Source organism: Puntigrus tetrazona, chromosome 4 (genome assembly GCF_018831695.1).
Source record: "Puntigrus tetrazona isolate hp1 chromosome 4, ASM1883169v1, whole genome shotgun sequence".
Classification (NCBI taxonomy): domain Eukaryota; kingdom Metazoa; phylum Chordata; class Actinopteri; order Cypriniformes; family Cyprinidae; genus Puntigrus; species Puntigrus tetrazona.
The window spans coordinates 24,408,160-24,419,213 of NC_056702.1; the positions used below are offsets into that span (position 1 = coordinate 24,408,160).

At 42.5% G+C, this 11,054-nt stretch overlaps 1 protein-coding gene and 1 long non-coding RNA gene across 2 annotated transcripts in view; both read left to right on the plus strand.

Moving 5' to 3' along the window:
• Positions 1–6,298: 6,298 nt before the first annotated feature.
• LOC122342343 (gastrula zinc finger protein XlCGF57.1-like) lies at positions 6,299–7,067 on the plus strand. Its single transcript, XM_043236129.1, has 2 exons — positions 6,299–6,469; positions 6,519–7,067. Exons 1-2 carry the CDS (start codon positions 6,299–6,301, stop codon positions 7,065–7,067), a joined length of 720 nt encoding a protein of 239 aa, XP_043092064.1.
• Positions 7,068–9,683: 2,616 nt separating this feature from the next.
• LOC122343172 overlaps positions 9,684–11,054 on the plus strand; it is a 1,726-nt gene continuing 355 nt past the window's right edge. Inside the window, exons 1-2 of the long non-coding RNA XR_006250692.1 lie at positions 9,684–10,106; positions 10,978–11,054. The exon at positions 10,978–11,054 is cut by the window's right edge and continues 63 nt beyond it. This is a non-coding gene — a long non-coding RNA (uncharacterized LOC122343172). The remainder of the gene's footprint in view (positions 10,107–10,977) is intronic.

The following is an 11,054-nucleotide window of genomic DNA, read 5'->3' on the forward strand; positions in this document are numbered from 1 at the left end:
TTCTTTTTATTAGACAAGGCAAGTTTATTTATATATTTTTTAAGCATATTTAAATGATTTAAATTTGAATTAAATGACAAAGAAGTAAAAAATATTTATACATAAAATAGAGTGCAGTGAGTTGTATTTAACACAGTGCTCATTCAATAAATCTGCAGCTAAAGTCTTTTAGGTCTGGATGGCATGGACTAGTCAGCTTAGTTTAAATAGAATCTGTGTAAACTCTTGAGAAGAAAACCAGACTGGTTGAGGCCAGACCAACACTATGTCCGATTGTGTAGAGGCACTTAATTAAGGACTGATTAATTAGCATATCAGTGTATTTATGTGATGGGTCTTTAATTCAAATTTGCCACATAAATTGCATTTCCGTTTGAGATGAAAGATCAACACTGTAAACAACAGGTCTGAAAAACTTGGTCCACCAATTTTAAACATCTGAGATAAAACCAAATCAAGCGATATATGTAAATAGGTTGTTGGTTCATTTTCCTTTGAACAAAGCCACAGGCTTCTTTAGCTAAGCAGATGAGGAGACAGTATTATAAACCAAACACCAACAACTAAAAGTCTATCTACCCATGAAGTCGGAGAAACTCAGATAGTCTTTGTTTTGGAGGAGGGTACACTACTTCTATTACCCAGCGCAGTTTGAGCGGATCCAGTGTGAAAAGCTGTACTTCAGAGTTGAGTAGAAATCTGAGAACAGGAGTCTGACTAACAGAAATCCTCCTATACGTCGGACGCACGTGGCATCATAGGCTGTAGTTCCTTGGCAGAGTTCAGGTCTCCTTCACAAATAAGAAGTCAAAGTTGCCCGGTCGTTATAAAGTCATTCCAAAATAAACACTAATGTTTCAGTGATCTGGAGTTTACTAAATGTCATCCTAATAGGAGTCACTGGCATGACTGCATGTGCACTCTCTAAAGAACGCTTCTCAGTGCAAAGGTCATAATCCACCTCAAGTCGCTTTGGCAAGGCACACTAGCCTAGCTCTACTAGACTGGCTCTACCACCTCGTTTTCCTCTCCTCCTGCTTCGTTTCCTCCATCTATGAGTCAACATGGCAACATTTAACAACTTTACAGTTATTAGCAGTATTACAAAATCGGATCTTTGAATTTTGTTCAGTAAAATTACATTGAATTATTAAATGTTTTAGTTAAAATACTGTATTTCTCAGCAGGCAAATGAGGGGCACCATTCCATGTGCTATATTAATATTAGCATTTACATATATAAACTAAACATGAACATACAAAGTACACCCTCACACATTTCACCAACAGATTTAGTGTATCTCTAAAGGAGAACAATACCATAAAAGAAACTGAGAGAGATATATTAGAGTAGTCAATGTGCAGCTTGTATAGAAGTACAAGTTTGCTGTACTCTAAAAATAACTCAACATATAGACATTATTGTTCAAATAACTGGCAACCTGCAAAATCCCATTACAGTAGTACTTTGTATCCCCCTTACTTGCTTGCATTTCTTCTCTAACTCTTCAGCCAGATAGTTGTGGTTCATTTTCTCAGGTTGGTCCACAGTGATCTTCACAGCTTCTTCTGGTCAGCAACGCTCCATCACCAGATCCACTTTGTTAGGAGCGTCCACCTTCTCCCAGAACAGAAAATGGAAATATTGTATTGATGCCATTTAAGCCTCTTCAGTTAAGCTGTGATGAGTTCATCCAGAGCGGCCAGAAGCTCCTCTAAAAGAGATGCCACGCCCCTTCACTGGGCCAGGCAAAAGCGCGTTTTATTAATGAGCACAAAATTATTGTATCAGCTAATATCTCAATACTGGCTGATGCTGAAGATTCATGGAATCAATATGTATATTTGGATGTAGAGAGAGTCAGTATTTTGTGAAGCAGTATTTCTTCATTTACATTTCTACATCAAGGCCAGAGTTGTTGGCCTGTGGCCTCAAACGCCATTTGGCCCGGCTGCACCTAGAAATCCTGTCCATAAAAATAATGAACAGGACCGGTGACAAAGGGCAGCCCTGTCGAGTCAAAATGCATCCCGGAACAAGTCTGAGCTTACCATCGGACAATGCAAACCAAGCTCCTGCTCCGATCATACAGGCACAGTATCGAATGCCTTCTCTGAATCCACAAACACATGTGGACTGGTGGAGAAGCTCCCATGAACCCTCCAGTACCCGCTGGCCTGACGGTATAGAGCTGGCACTCGACTTTCCCGGGAGGCTGAGGGGTGTGATCGCCCTGTAGTTGGAGCAGACCCTCCGGCCTGCCTTCTGAAAAAGAGGAACCACCAGCCCAGTCCAGAGGCACTGTCCCATTCACCTCCACGCGATGCTGTCAGGCGTGTCAGTCAAGACAGCCCTATAGCATCCAGAGACCAGGAACCAGGGACGGATCTTATCCACCCCTGGTGCTTTGCCACCGAGGAGCTTTTAGCTACCTCAGTGACCTCAGCTAGGGTGATGGTGAGTCCTATCTGGTCGGCCTCTGCTTCCTCAGTGGAAGGTGCATTGGTGGGGTTGAGGAGATCCTCAAACTATTTCTTCCACCGCCTGACAATGTCCCCAGTGAAGCCCACTGTATACAGTGCTGGCAGAGGCACTGCTTCCACCTCCTGGGCGTTGGACATTCACCCAGAACCCCAAGAAGGCCAGGTACTCTGCACTGCCATTTGGGGCCGTAGGCTGGGTCTCGTAAGGTAAGACCAGAGCCACCATGCGCTCGCATCACGAACCGCGCAAAACCAGGCCTGCCTCCTCCAGAGCGGGAGGCCCGGCTGTGCCATACGGCGCGCGTCCACAACATTATGTGTGTGACTCCTCATTAATTGAACTATTTCTGGCTTCCTGTTTGGAATATGTTTCTAAGCTCTGCATCAGATTGTTATTAAAAGTGAGAGAAGTTCACACAAAATTAAGATTCCCATGTCGTCCCAGACTTTCCTTTTTTTAGAATGAAAACACTACAGAAAACACACAAAGTAGAACATTATAGTAAAGTTTAAAACATTGGTATTTGAAAATCATTATTATAATTGCACTAAATATACGTGTTTGACCTGTGACATTCACATTGCATTTTCTCGCTTTAACAAACTTCTGTATGTCTGTCAGAAAAAACTTTTACTCAAGTATGTTTTGGGCAGATACTTGTACCTTTACACCTCTGCTATCAGAACATTCTCGTTCACTGATACTTCCCTGTCAATCTTCAAACAGATGAAAACTTAGACACTACTTGTCTTCATCTAAAATAAAAAAACAGCTTTTTCTCTTTGCTTATTTCTACTCTTTCTAGATCATGTAGTTATTTGAACACTGCCTGAGGCTGGTATTACATGCACTTCCTCTGTCTATTTGCTTCTTTAAGATGCATCGTTGTATATCTTCCCCAACTGTAAGATGCTTGATTCTAATCAGTCCATTTTAATTACTACTCAAAACAATGGTTCAATAGTTTCGTCAAAAAGTATATTTATTAGCACTTCACATATAATCACAAATGCATCAAAAATTGCATTTGTTGTTTATTCTTTGTTATCTATAAGGCACTGGTGGGTGGAGTTAATGGAAATAGACTGGACATAAATGATTCTATTTAATATTCTGTTCCGTTTGATATCATTGAAACAAGGGTCTACTGTATAAAGTACACATTAAGTGTGTCATTTATAATAACTGAAAGAGTTTAGATACTAAAGTCTCTAAAAAGCCATCTCGGTCAAGAATGAGATAATGACACTGTTCTTCACACACGATATATGTTCATCAAGTAAATGCCAGAAGTACCAGTACTTACACAGAACTTACAAGAATCATCTGGCCATTGTTTCAATGCAAAATATTACAATCTGACCCAGCTGCTGGATGCTGATTCATCTCCATCATGAATAAGGCCAATAATTGTAGTGTCATCAGGAAATATGTAAAGCTTGACCCTAGGATTGAAGGAAGTACAGCCATTGGTCTAAAATATCAGCGAGGATACACACGGGCCTTGAGGACACCAACCTGAGGGCTCTACTAAAAACATGCACAAAAATGAAAACATTGCTAAATATGTATAACCCCTTTCTACATGAGAGATGTGAAAGTCAGGAAACAACTCTTACTCCTATTTCAAGTTGTTTTGATGGTTACAATAAGAGACAATACAGCGGTGTATGTCAAACTTTTCTTAAAATGCATGCATCTAATAGGGTTAGGAGTTATACGCTTTAAATAGGTCAAAAGCACTGAGTCGGTGTCTGGGCTGCAAACCGTGGGAAAGGTCATCAGAATGTGACGACATCAAACTCACGTGATGCTTTTATTTTGGAGTGGGGCGTGACGTCATACAGCTGCGCAACATTCCTGCACTCGAGATCCTGCGGAAGAAAGGCTTGTTTGTTTGTTTCTTAATCAGTTAAAGTGCTTAAATCAATATTTTATGTGGACTCGTGCAGCGAGGTTAATCACTGGTGAGTGTAAGGTTACAGCTTTTCTAATAATAGTACAACACACCCGATTAAACACGATAAAAGAGTTGATCTCGGTATCAGTCCCCGACTAGTGATGGACTCACTTCTACTTTTCAACAGAAGAGACCCGGCACACACTGTTATAAACATGGTGTTTATTAAAGAGGAGACGGAAGAATTTAGGATCGAAGAGTTTTCACAATCAAGCAAGAACACACCGAGAACAAGCAGGTCAGTTTCGGTCTCCATGCTTTGATTCTTGCTAAAATGACTTCTTTAAAGATTAACCTACGAGTTTCCTGAACTTAAAGCCCTTTCGGACATGATTAGTTTTACGAGGGTGGATGGAGTAGTGTAATTCTGCACGGATATATAATAATAGTAAGTAATAATAATAATTAAACGCATCTGTAAAACCACTACTAGAAGCAGAGGATGAGACACGATAAATATCCAACAGCCGAGTTGGACGTGATGACAAACCGAGGTTGCCTGATAGTAAGAGAATTAATCCCCCAAACAGAGCTTTCCGCTTGCGCGATACAGAAATACTCGCTGATTGTGTTTACTTTTTCTTCGTCAACCTGGCAACCGTGTGTGCGTGCGCGCTACTTCGCAGAACTTTGTGGAAACACGTGTTGAACTTTTGAGAGGAAACAGTACAAAACTGTACTGGAACATCTCCATTTCCACCATTAGGACAATAATTGGGGTTAGAAATCTGCCTACAGTATGTTGGCTGTTACTGTGTTTTGCAAAATGAGGAGAGTTTGACCAGAAACTTCTGCAAGAGTCACCGCTGGATAATTACAGAAAATAGTTGAGGTCTTCCAACAGAGACAATGATCCACAAGGACCATCGAAATCACAGAAATGAGTCACTGAGAACAAAACTAAGGTGCATCCCTAAGAATCCATCCTGCTATAGGAAGACTAGCAGAGGACCTAACACCTGAGCCCTGAGGCACACCTTACTTGTGTTTGAAGAGATCTTTGATAATTGAATAGAACCTAAACCAAGTTCGTTCTAAGTGGCAAACATAATTTGTCAAAGACAATGTAGCCTATGTTGTCAAAAGTCTATTACCACAAGAAAGAAGATCTAAAGTGAGTTAGTTAAGTAACGTTTCAAAGGGTGAGAGGGCGCTATATTTTTTTAAGTTTAGACGGGTATGGTGCGTTTAGGAATGGGTCTATATCAAGGTTCCTCAAACCCAGCCCTGAAGAGTTCAGCTCAGACCCTGATCAAAAAAAACTTACCTGCTATTTCCTAGCAACTCTGAGGACAGGTTTGAGGAGAAACCTGGTCTATACTAAACCCGTTCTCCTGGGTCAAGTGATAAGGGATGTAACTCTTAGCTTTCATGGACTACACTGTGACTTAATGTGTTCACAAAGGGAACTTCAGGGAACTTATGGTGAAAAGACTGAGTTACAGATCATGAGATGATGAATCTTTGAGTTGCTCGGTGTGTATAAGACCTTGTTGATTTGGGCGTTTGTTGCCTCGGATCATAAACGAGTTAATTTTTTGTTTGTCTTTTATTTATTTAGACCTAATGGTGCTGAAAGTCGAGAGTCAACAAACGAATGAAATCGAAGACAACAACGTGATCCCAAGACTACAGACAAGCCTTTCGCATGCCAGCAGTGTGGGAAGTGCTTCAGTCGAAAACACAACCTTGGGGTCCACGCCAGAATTCACAAGGAAAAACGCCCTACGCATGTCTACAGTGTGGGTTGAGCTTCGCTCTGAAGAGAAAGCTGAAGCAGCACATGAGCATTCACGTTAAGTCTGCCAGCGGTGTGGGAAGAGCTTCCTGACCAGAGGCGGCTTAAAAACCACATGATAGTCCACGCGCGAAGGAGCACTTCTTCTGCCAGCAGTGCGGGAAGGCGTATCGACGACCAAGCATTACTTTCAAGCAATCACGTGAAAACGCACACCGGAGAAAGCCCGTTCCGCTGCCAGCAGTGTGGAAATATTTCAGCTCAGAAAGAAAGCCTGAAGCTCCACGTGAGATCTCACGGGGAGAGAGGCCTTACACCTGCACGCGCTGCGAAAGAGTTTCGCCCAGAAATCCGTCCTGGACTTCCACGTGAACATTCACACGGGAGAGCGATCGTTCCCCTGCCAGCAGTGCGGGAAGAGATTCACCCGGAAGCAGAGTCTGGGAGTCCACAGGAGACTCCACACCGGAGAGAAGCCTTACACGTGCCCTCAGTGTGGGAAGAGCTTCACCTATAAAGTCACGCTGGACAGCCACTTGAGAGCGATCACACGGGACAGAAGCCCTTGGCGTCGCGATCAGTGCGGGAAGAGCTTCACCACGTCTCTGAACTTCCAGTGCCACAAGAACAGTCACGCCGGGGTCAAGCCGTTCGCCTGTCACGAGTGCGGCAAGAGCTTCAGCCATAAAAACACCCTCTACGTTCACAAGAGGATTCACACGGGAGCGAGGCCGTACACCTGCCAGTGCGGGAAGAGCTTCACGCAGAAGGGAAACCTGGAGAAACACACCCGGACTCACACGGGAGAGAAGTCCACGCCACGGAAGTCAGCTCCGCTGGCACCCTGCGGCCGAAAGCGATCCGCGCCTCCTGAGGACTCCTGAATCCACGGGCTCTCCACGCTTCAGATGTCGAGGTCGATTAGACCGTAGTTGACTTTGATTTAAATCCTTTTATCTCCATCTTGAGACATTTCACGGTCAATCGGTGCAGGGCTCTTTTAGCTGAAGCGGCTCAGACTTAACTTTTTAGCTTGTATTGAATTCCCACGGTTGACCGTTCTTTGTGATTAAATTACTGTAAAACTCGCCAAACCCCATTTTTGTCTGTCTGTCCTTATACCCCTCATTGATTTAAAGCGTGTAATTATCATTGTATCCACTGAAAACCGGGACATAGCCCTCCTTTCAAACTCTAACTACTACGCCTCCTTGTGGTATATTCAGGGTAATGCGGTAGAATATATGTATAACGGCAGAAACCAGCTGATCAAATGTATCTGATATTAGCTCAGAAATCAGGCTCACATGAAATCAACTGATCGATCATCGATGTTAGCATTACATCCCACGCTGTCGTGTGAATAATCTGTCCTGCTATATTTCTGGGTCTGTATGGGATGTTGATGTATCAGTGTGTCCTATCGGGTGACACAAAACATTTGAAAAGATTTTGATTTATATTTCTGCTGTCAAACTACACAAAACAGTCCAGGCTTTATTAGTCAACTGATAATAAATAGATATAGATATAGATATAAAATTACGCAGGCACACACTAACAAACTGTCTACCTTTTACTTTACATTTTTCCAGGATTATTATTTTTATTATTTGTAATGCAATTTAATCTTTTTTTTTTTGTGTTGATACAATGGCGTGTTTCTCAAACACAATTTCGGGTGACTGTTCAAAGGGTTAAAGGAGCGTTAAAGGCCTCATCTGTGAAATCAGGAGCTTGTGATTGAATTACATTAATGGTTGAGTTGAACTGAATTTATCTTGATTGATAATCTGATTGTAGTTTTACACGAGACGCTAAATAAACCGATCGGCTTGATGTGTGTGTTTGAAATGCGATACGCTGCACAGATAGAGTTTGTTTTACAGTTTATTGATTTCTGGGAAAATATAGCCTACATAAAGAAGTGCTGTGTGTTTAAAAAAACTAATTTCTTCTTTTTTTTCTATTTTATATATATAGAGATATAGATATAATTCTAATTTCAAAGCGGTTCAGTTTATTGATATTTAGTGATAATTTTTGTTTTTAGGGTCCTAATCTTCTAAATTAAGTAGTTTTACATCTTACATAATTTCTTTTGGAGTGTTGGTTATTTTTTAAAAATAAGTGAATTTAATAGATCGTTTTGTCTTGTATAGTTGCAGTATTAAATACTAGTACTGTGTTTTGTACAGCGTTGTCCCAGATACATTTGTTACGTTTTAAGAAAATTAGTGATAATTGATTTCATTTAAAGGCAGGTCACAAATTTTTCAGTAAACCACTGTTTATTTTCTGTTTTTAAAAAGCATTTTTATGTTTTCTCTCCTGCTGTACCACAAATGTTTGAAACCGAGACTTTAAAACAGATACCATTATACCCACAGTGTTTAATTAATGCTATATATTACTGACACGTCTAAAAATAGAATGCTCTTAAAGTTCGTGTTAGGTACAAAGAGAGGAGCAGACCATGAGACAGACTGGAAGGAGAAGAGGACTTTTATTTTGGCGTGGCGGCGTGACGTCACAAGGCGGCGCCGCGCTCTGTTGTGGTTCTGAAGAAGAAACGTATCGAAACATTTCAGCGAACATCTCAGAAACAAACACAAGCAGAACACGAGTAAGATTAATGACACCTTCAGTGTGATGTTAAGTGTTACTGTGTTGTTCATCATCATCTTAAACGTTATCACGTGACACGCGCTGTGTTTCTTCTTTATAGATAAAAATGGAGAGTGGAGGTTCATTCAGAGTCAAACATGAAGAGACTGAGGAACAAACAGGTGCCTCCTGAAAATAATCAACTACAGAAGAGTCCTTTATTAGAAATAACCTGATTTCTGTTGATATATGTCATGTTCACACGCGTTTAAAAAGTGTTTTAGAGGCGCGTCTTGAATTATTTGATCAAAACACAGAAAAGATGAATCTTGTATATACTTATATCTTATATATACATCCCCAAAAGGGATGTCTGGTAGAGACCAACTGAACTGACTTGAAACTCAGGTCACCTTTTCTTTCTGTTGTTCGTCTCAGACCTGATTCTGCGTGAGCCGGAGGAGAAAACTCACCAGAAGCCTCCCGTCGGCTCTGAAGAGCCCAGAAAGAGGGTTTCTCCTCAGAAGAGAGCCCAGAAGGAGGGCGCTTTCTCCTGCCCTCAGTGCGGCAAGATCTTCAAGCAGAAGGAAAACCTGAAGGTGCACCTGAGGTCCACAGCGGAGAGAAGCCCTTCTCCTGCCCTCGCTGCGGCAGGAGCTTCAGCCAGAAGGTGAGCCTGACGCTCCACAGCAAGGTCCACACCGGAGAGACGCCGTTCTCCTGCTCGCTGTGCGGCGCTCGCTTCACCGAGAGGAGGAGCCTGGAGATCCACGGCAGGATCCACAGCGGAGAGAAGCCCTTCTCCTGCTCGCTGTGCGAGCCCTTCATCCGGAGAGGGACCTGAAGAGCCACGTGAGGGTCCACACGGAGAGAAGCCCTCTCTGCCTCTCGCTGCGACAAGAGCTTCAGCCAGAAGGGGAACCTGTCCACTCACCTGAGGATCCACAGCGGGGAGAAGCCCTTCGTCTGTCTGCAGTGCGCCAGCAGCTTCAGGAGCAAAGCCAACTTCAACTGCCACATGAGGAAGCACTCCTGAAGAGAGAGAGAGAGAGAGAGGGATTGGGTTCAGGACAGCGGTGGTCTTCATGTAGAGTGACAGAAGCACATGACTTGTGAGAGCTCTGTTAGGTGTGTGTGTGTGTGTGTGTGTGTGAGGACACGGGTCAATGAGCTGAACACGATTTCGTGTGCAGACACGGGACGTTTAAATGTTCACATAAAGCTGAATTTTGTGTGGACAGGACTCTTATTTTGGCGTGGCGGTGTGACGTCATAAGGCCGCGCCGCGCTGCTGCGTCTGTTTCAGCTGCAGAAAGGTTTGCGTTTTCAATCTTTTAAAGCGTTTAAATACAGCACCCACCGTTCAGACGGACAGAGAAAGCTTTGATATAGTTTTAATGTAGTGTTATATCAGCGGTGGCACGCGTTAATCAACAGTAGTGAACATCGCAGGTGTTTTTATAGTAAAACATGTTCAGACGTGATTATCAGAAGAGGTGCCTCCCCTTTAGCTCCCTATCTAGTGTAGAAGTACATCATAAACTCACTGCTAGATCTCTGGCGTTTTAAAGCCAGCCACGATTCAGTAAAATCAAACGCTTTGACAAACGACTCTTAAGAACCGGTTCTTTATGAGTCAAACGGTTCTGAATCGAGGGAATTAAATGAATCTTTATCTGATTATTTTGTTTAGTGATGTCTGACTCCGATATTTAACTTTGTCCTGAAACTTTGAGGTTTGTGCAAGTTGTTTTGATAAAATAAAGAATAAAGTTTATGTTTGCAATCAAGAAGAAACTGGACTGAAAAGTTTGAATGAAAGAAATTATTCTGGCTTGTCTTGAAGCCACCTTGGTTAAAAATAAATATTTTGGTCAGAAAAGATCAGAGTGTTTGCCACTGGACATTTCCAACCCAGAAATATAGCAGGACAGATTATTCACACGACAGCGTGGGCTGTAACAACCCTCTTAATAAGATTCAGATTCCAGACACAAATAGCAGAACCTCAGGCAGATACTGGGAACTTGGAGATATTTTGCGTTAGAGACCATCCACCAGCGTAATAGAGATGTGGAGCTGAGTCCTTGTGACAGGAGAAGTCATGAAGGAGGTGTACGAGGAGAAGAGGAGCCCTGAGGAACACCGCTCACCAGCTGATGTGTTTTGGGTACTTCTTCTCCTCAGACCTTCTGGTGAGAGAGGACCGAAGAGGAGATGTGTTGAGAGCGTGTCCGATCCAGCAGAAGAAGACCCGAGGATCT

Excerpts from the sequence above, each read along its gene's own strand:
- LOC122342343 (XM_043236129.1), top strand. The coding sequence starts at position 6,299 with ATGATAGTCCACGCGCGAAGGAGCACTTCTTCTGCCAGCAGTGCGGGA. Across the intron at positions 6,470-6,518 it reads AAGAAAGCCTGAAGCTCCAC|AGTTTCGCCCAGAAATCCGT; the intron begins GTGAGATCTCAC and ends GCGCTGCGAAAG.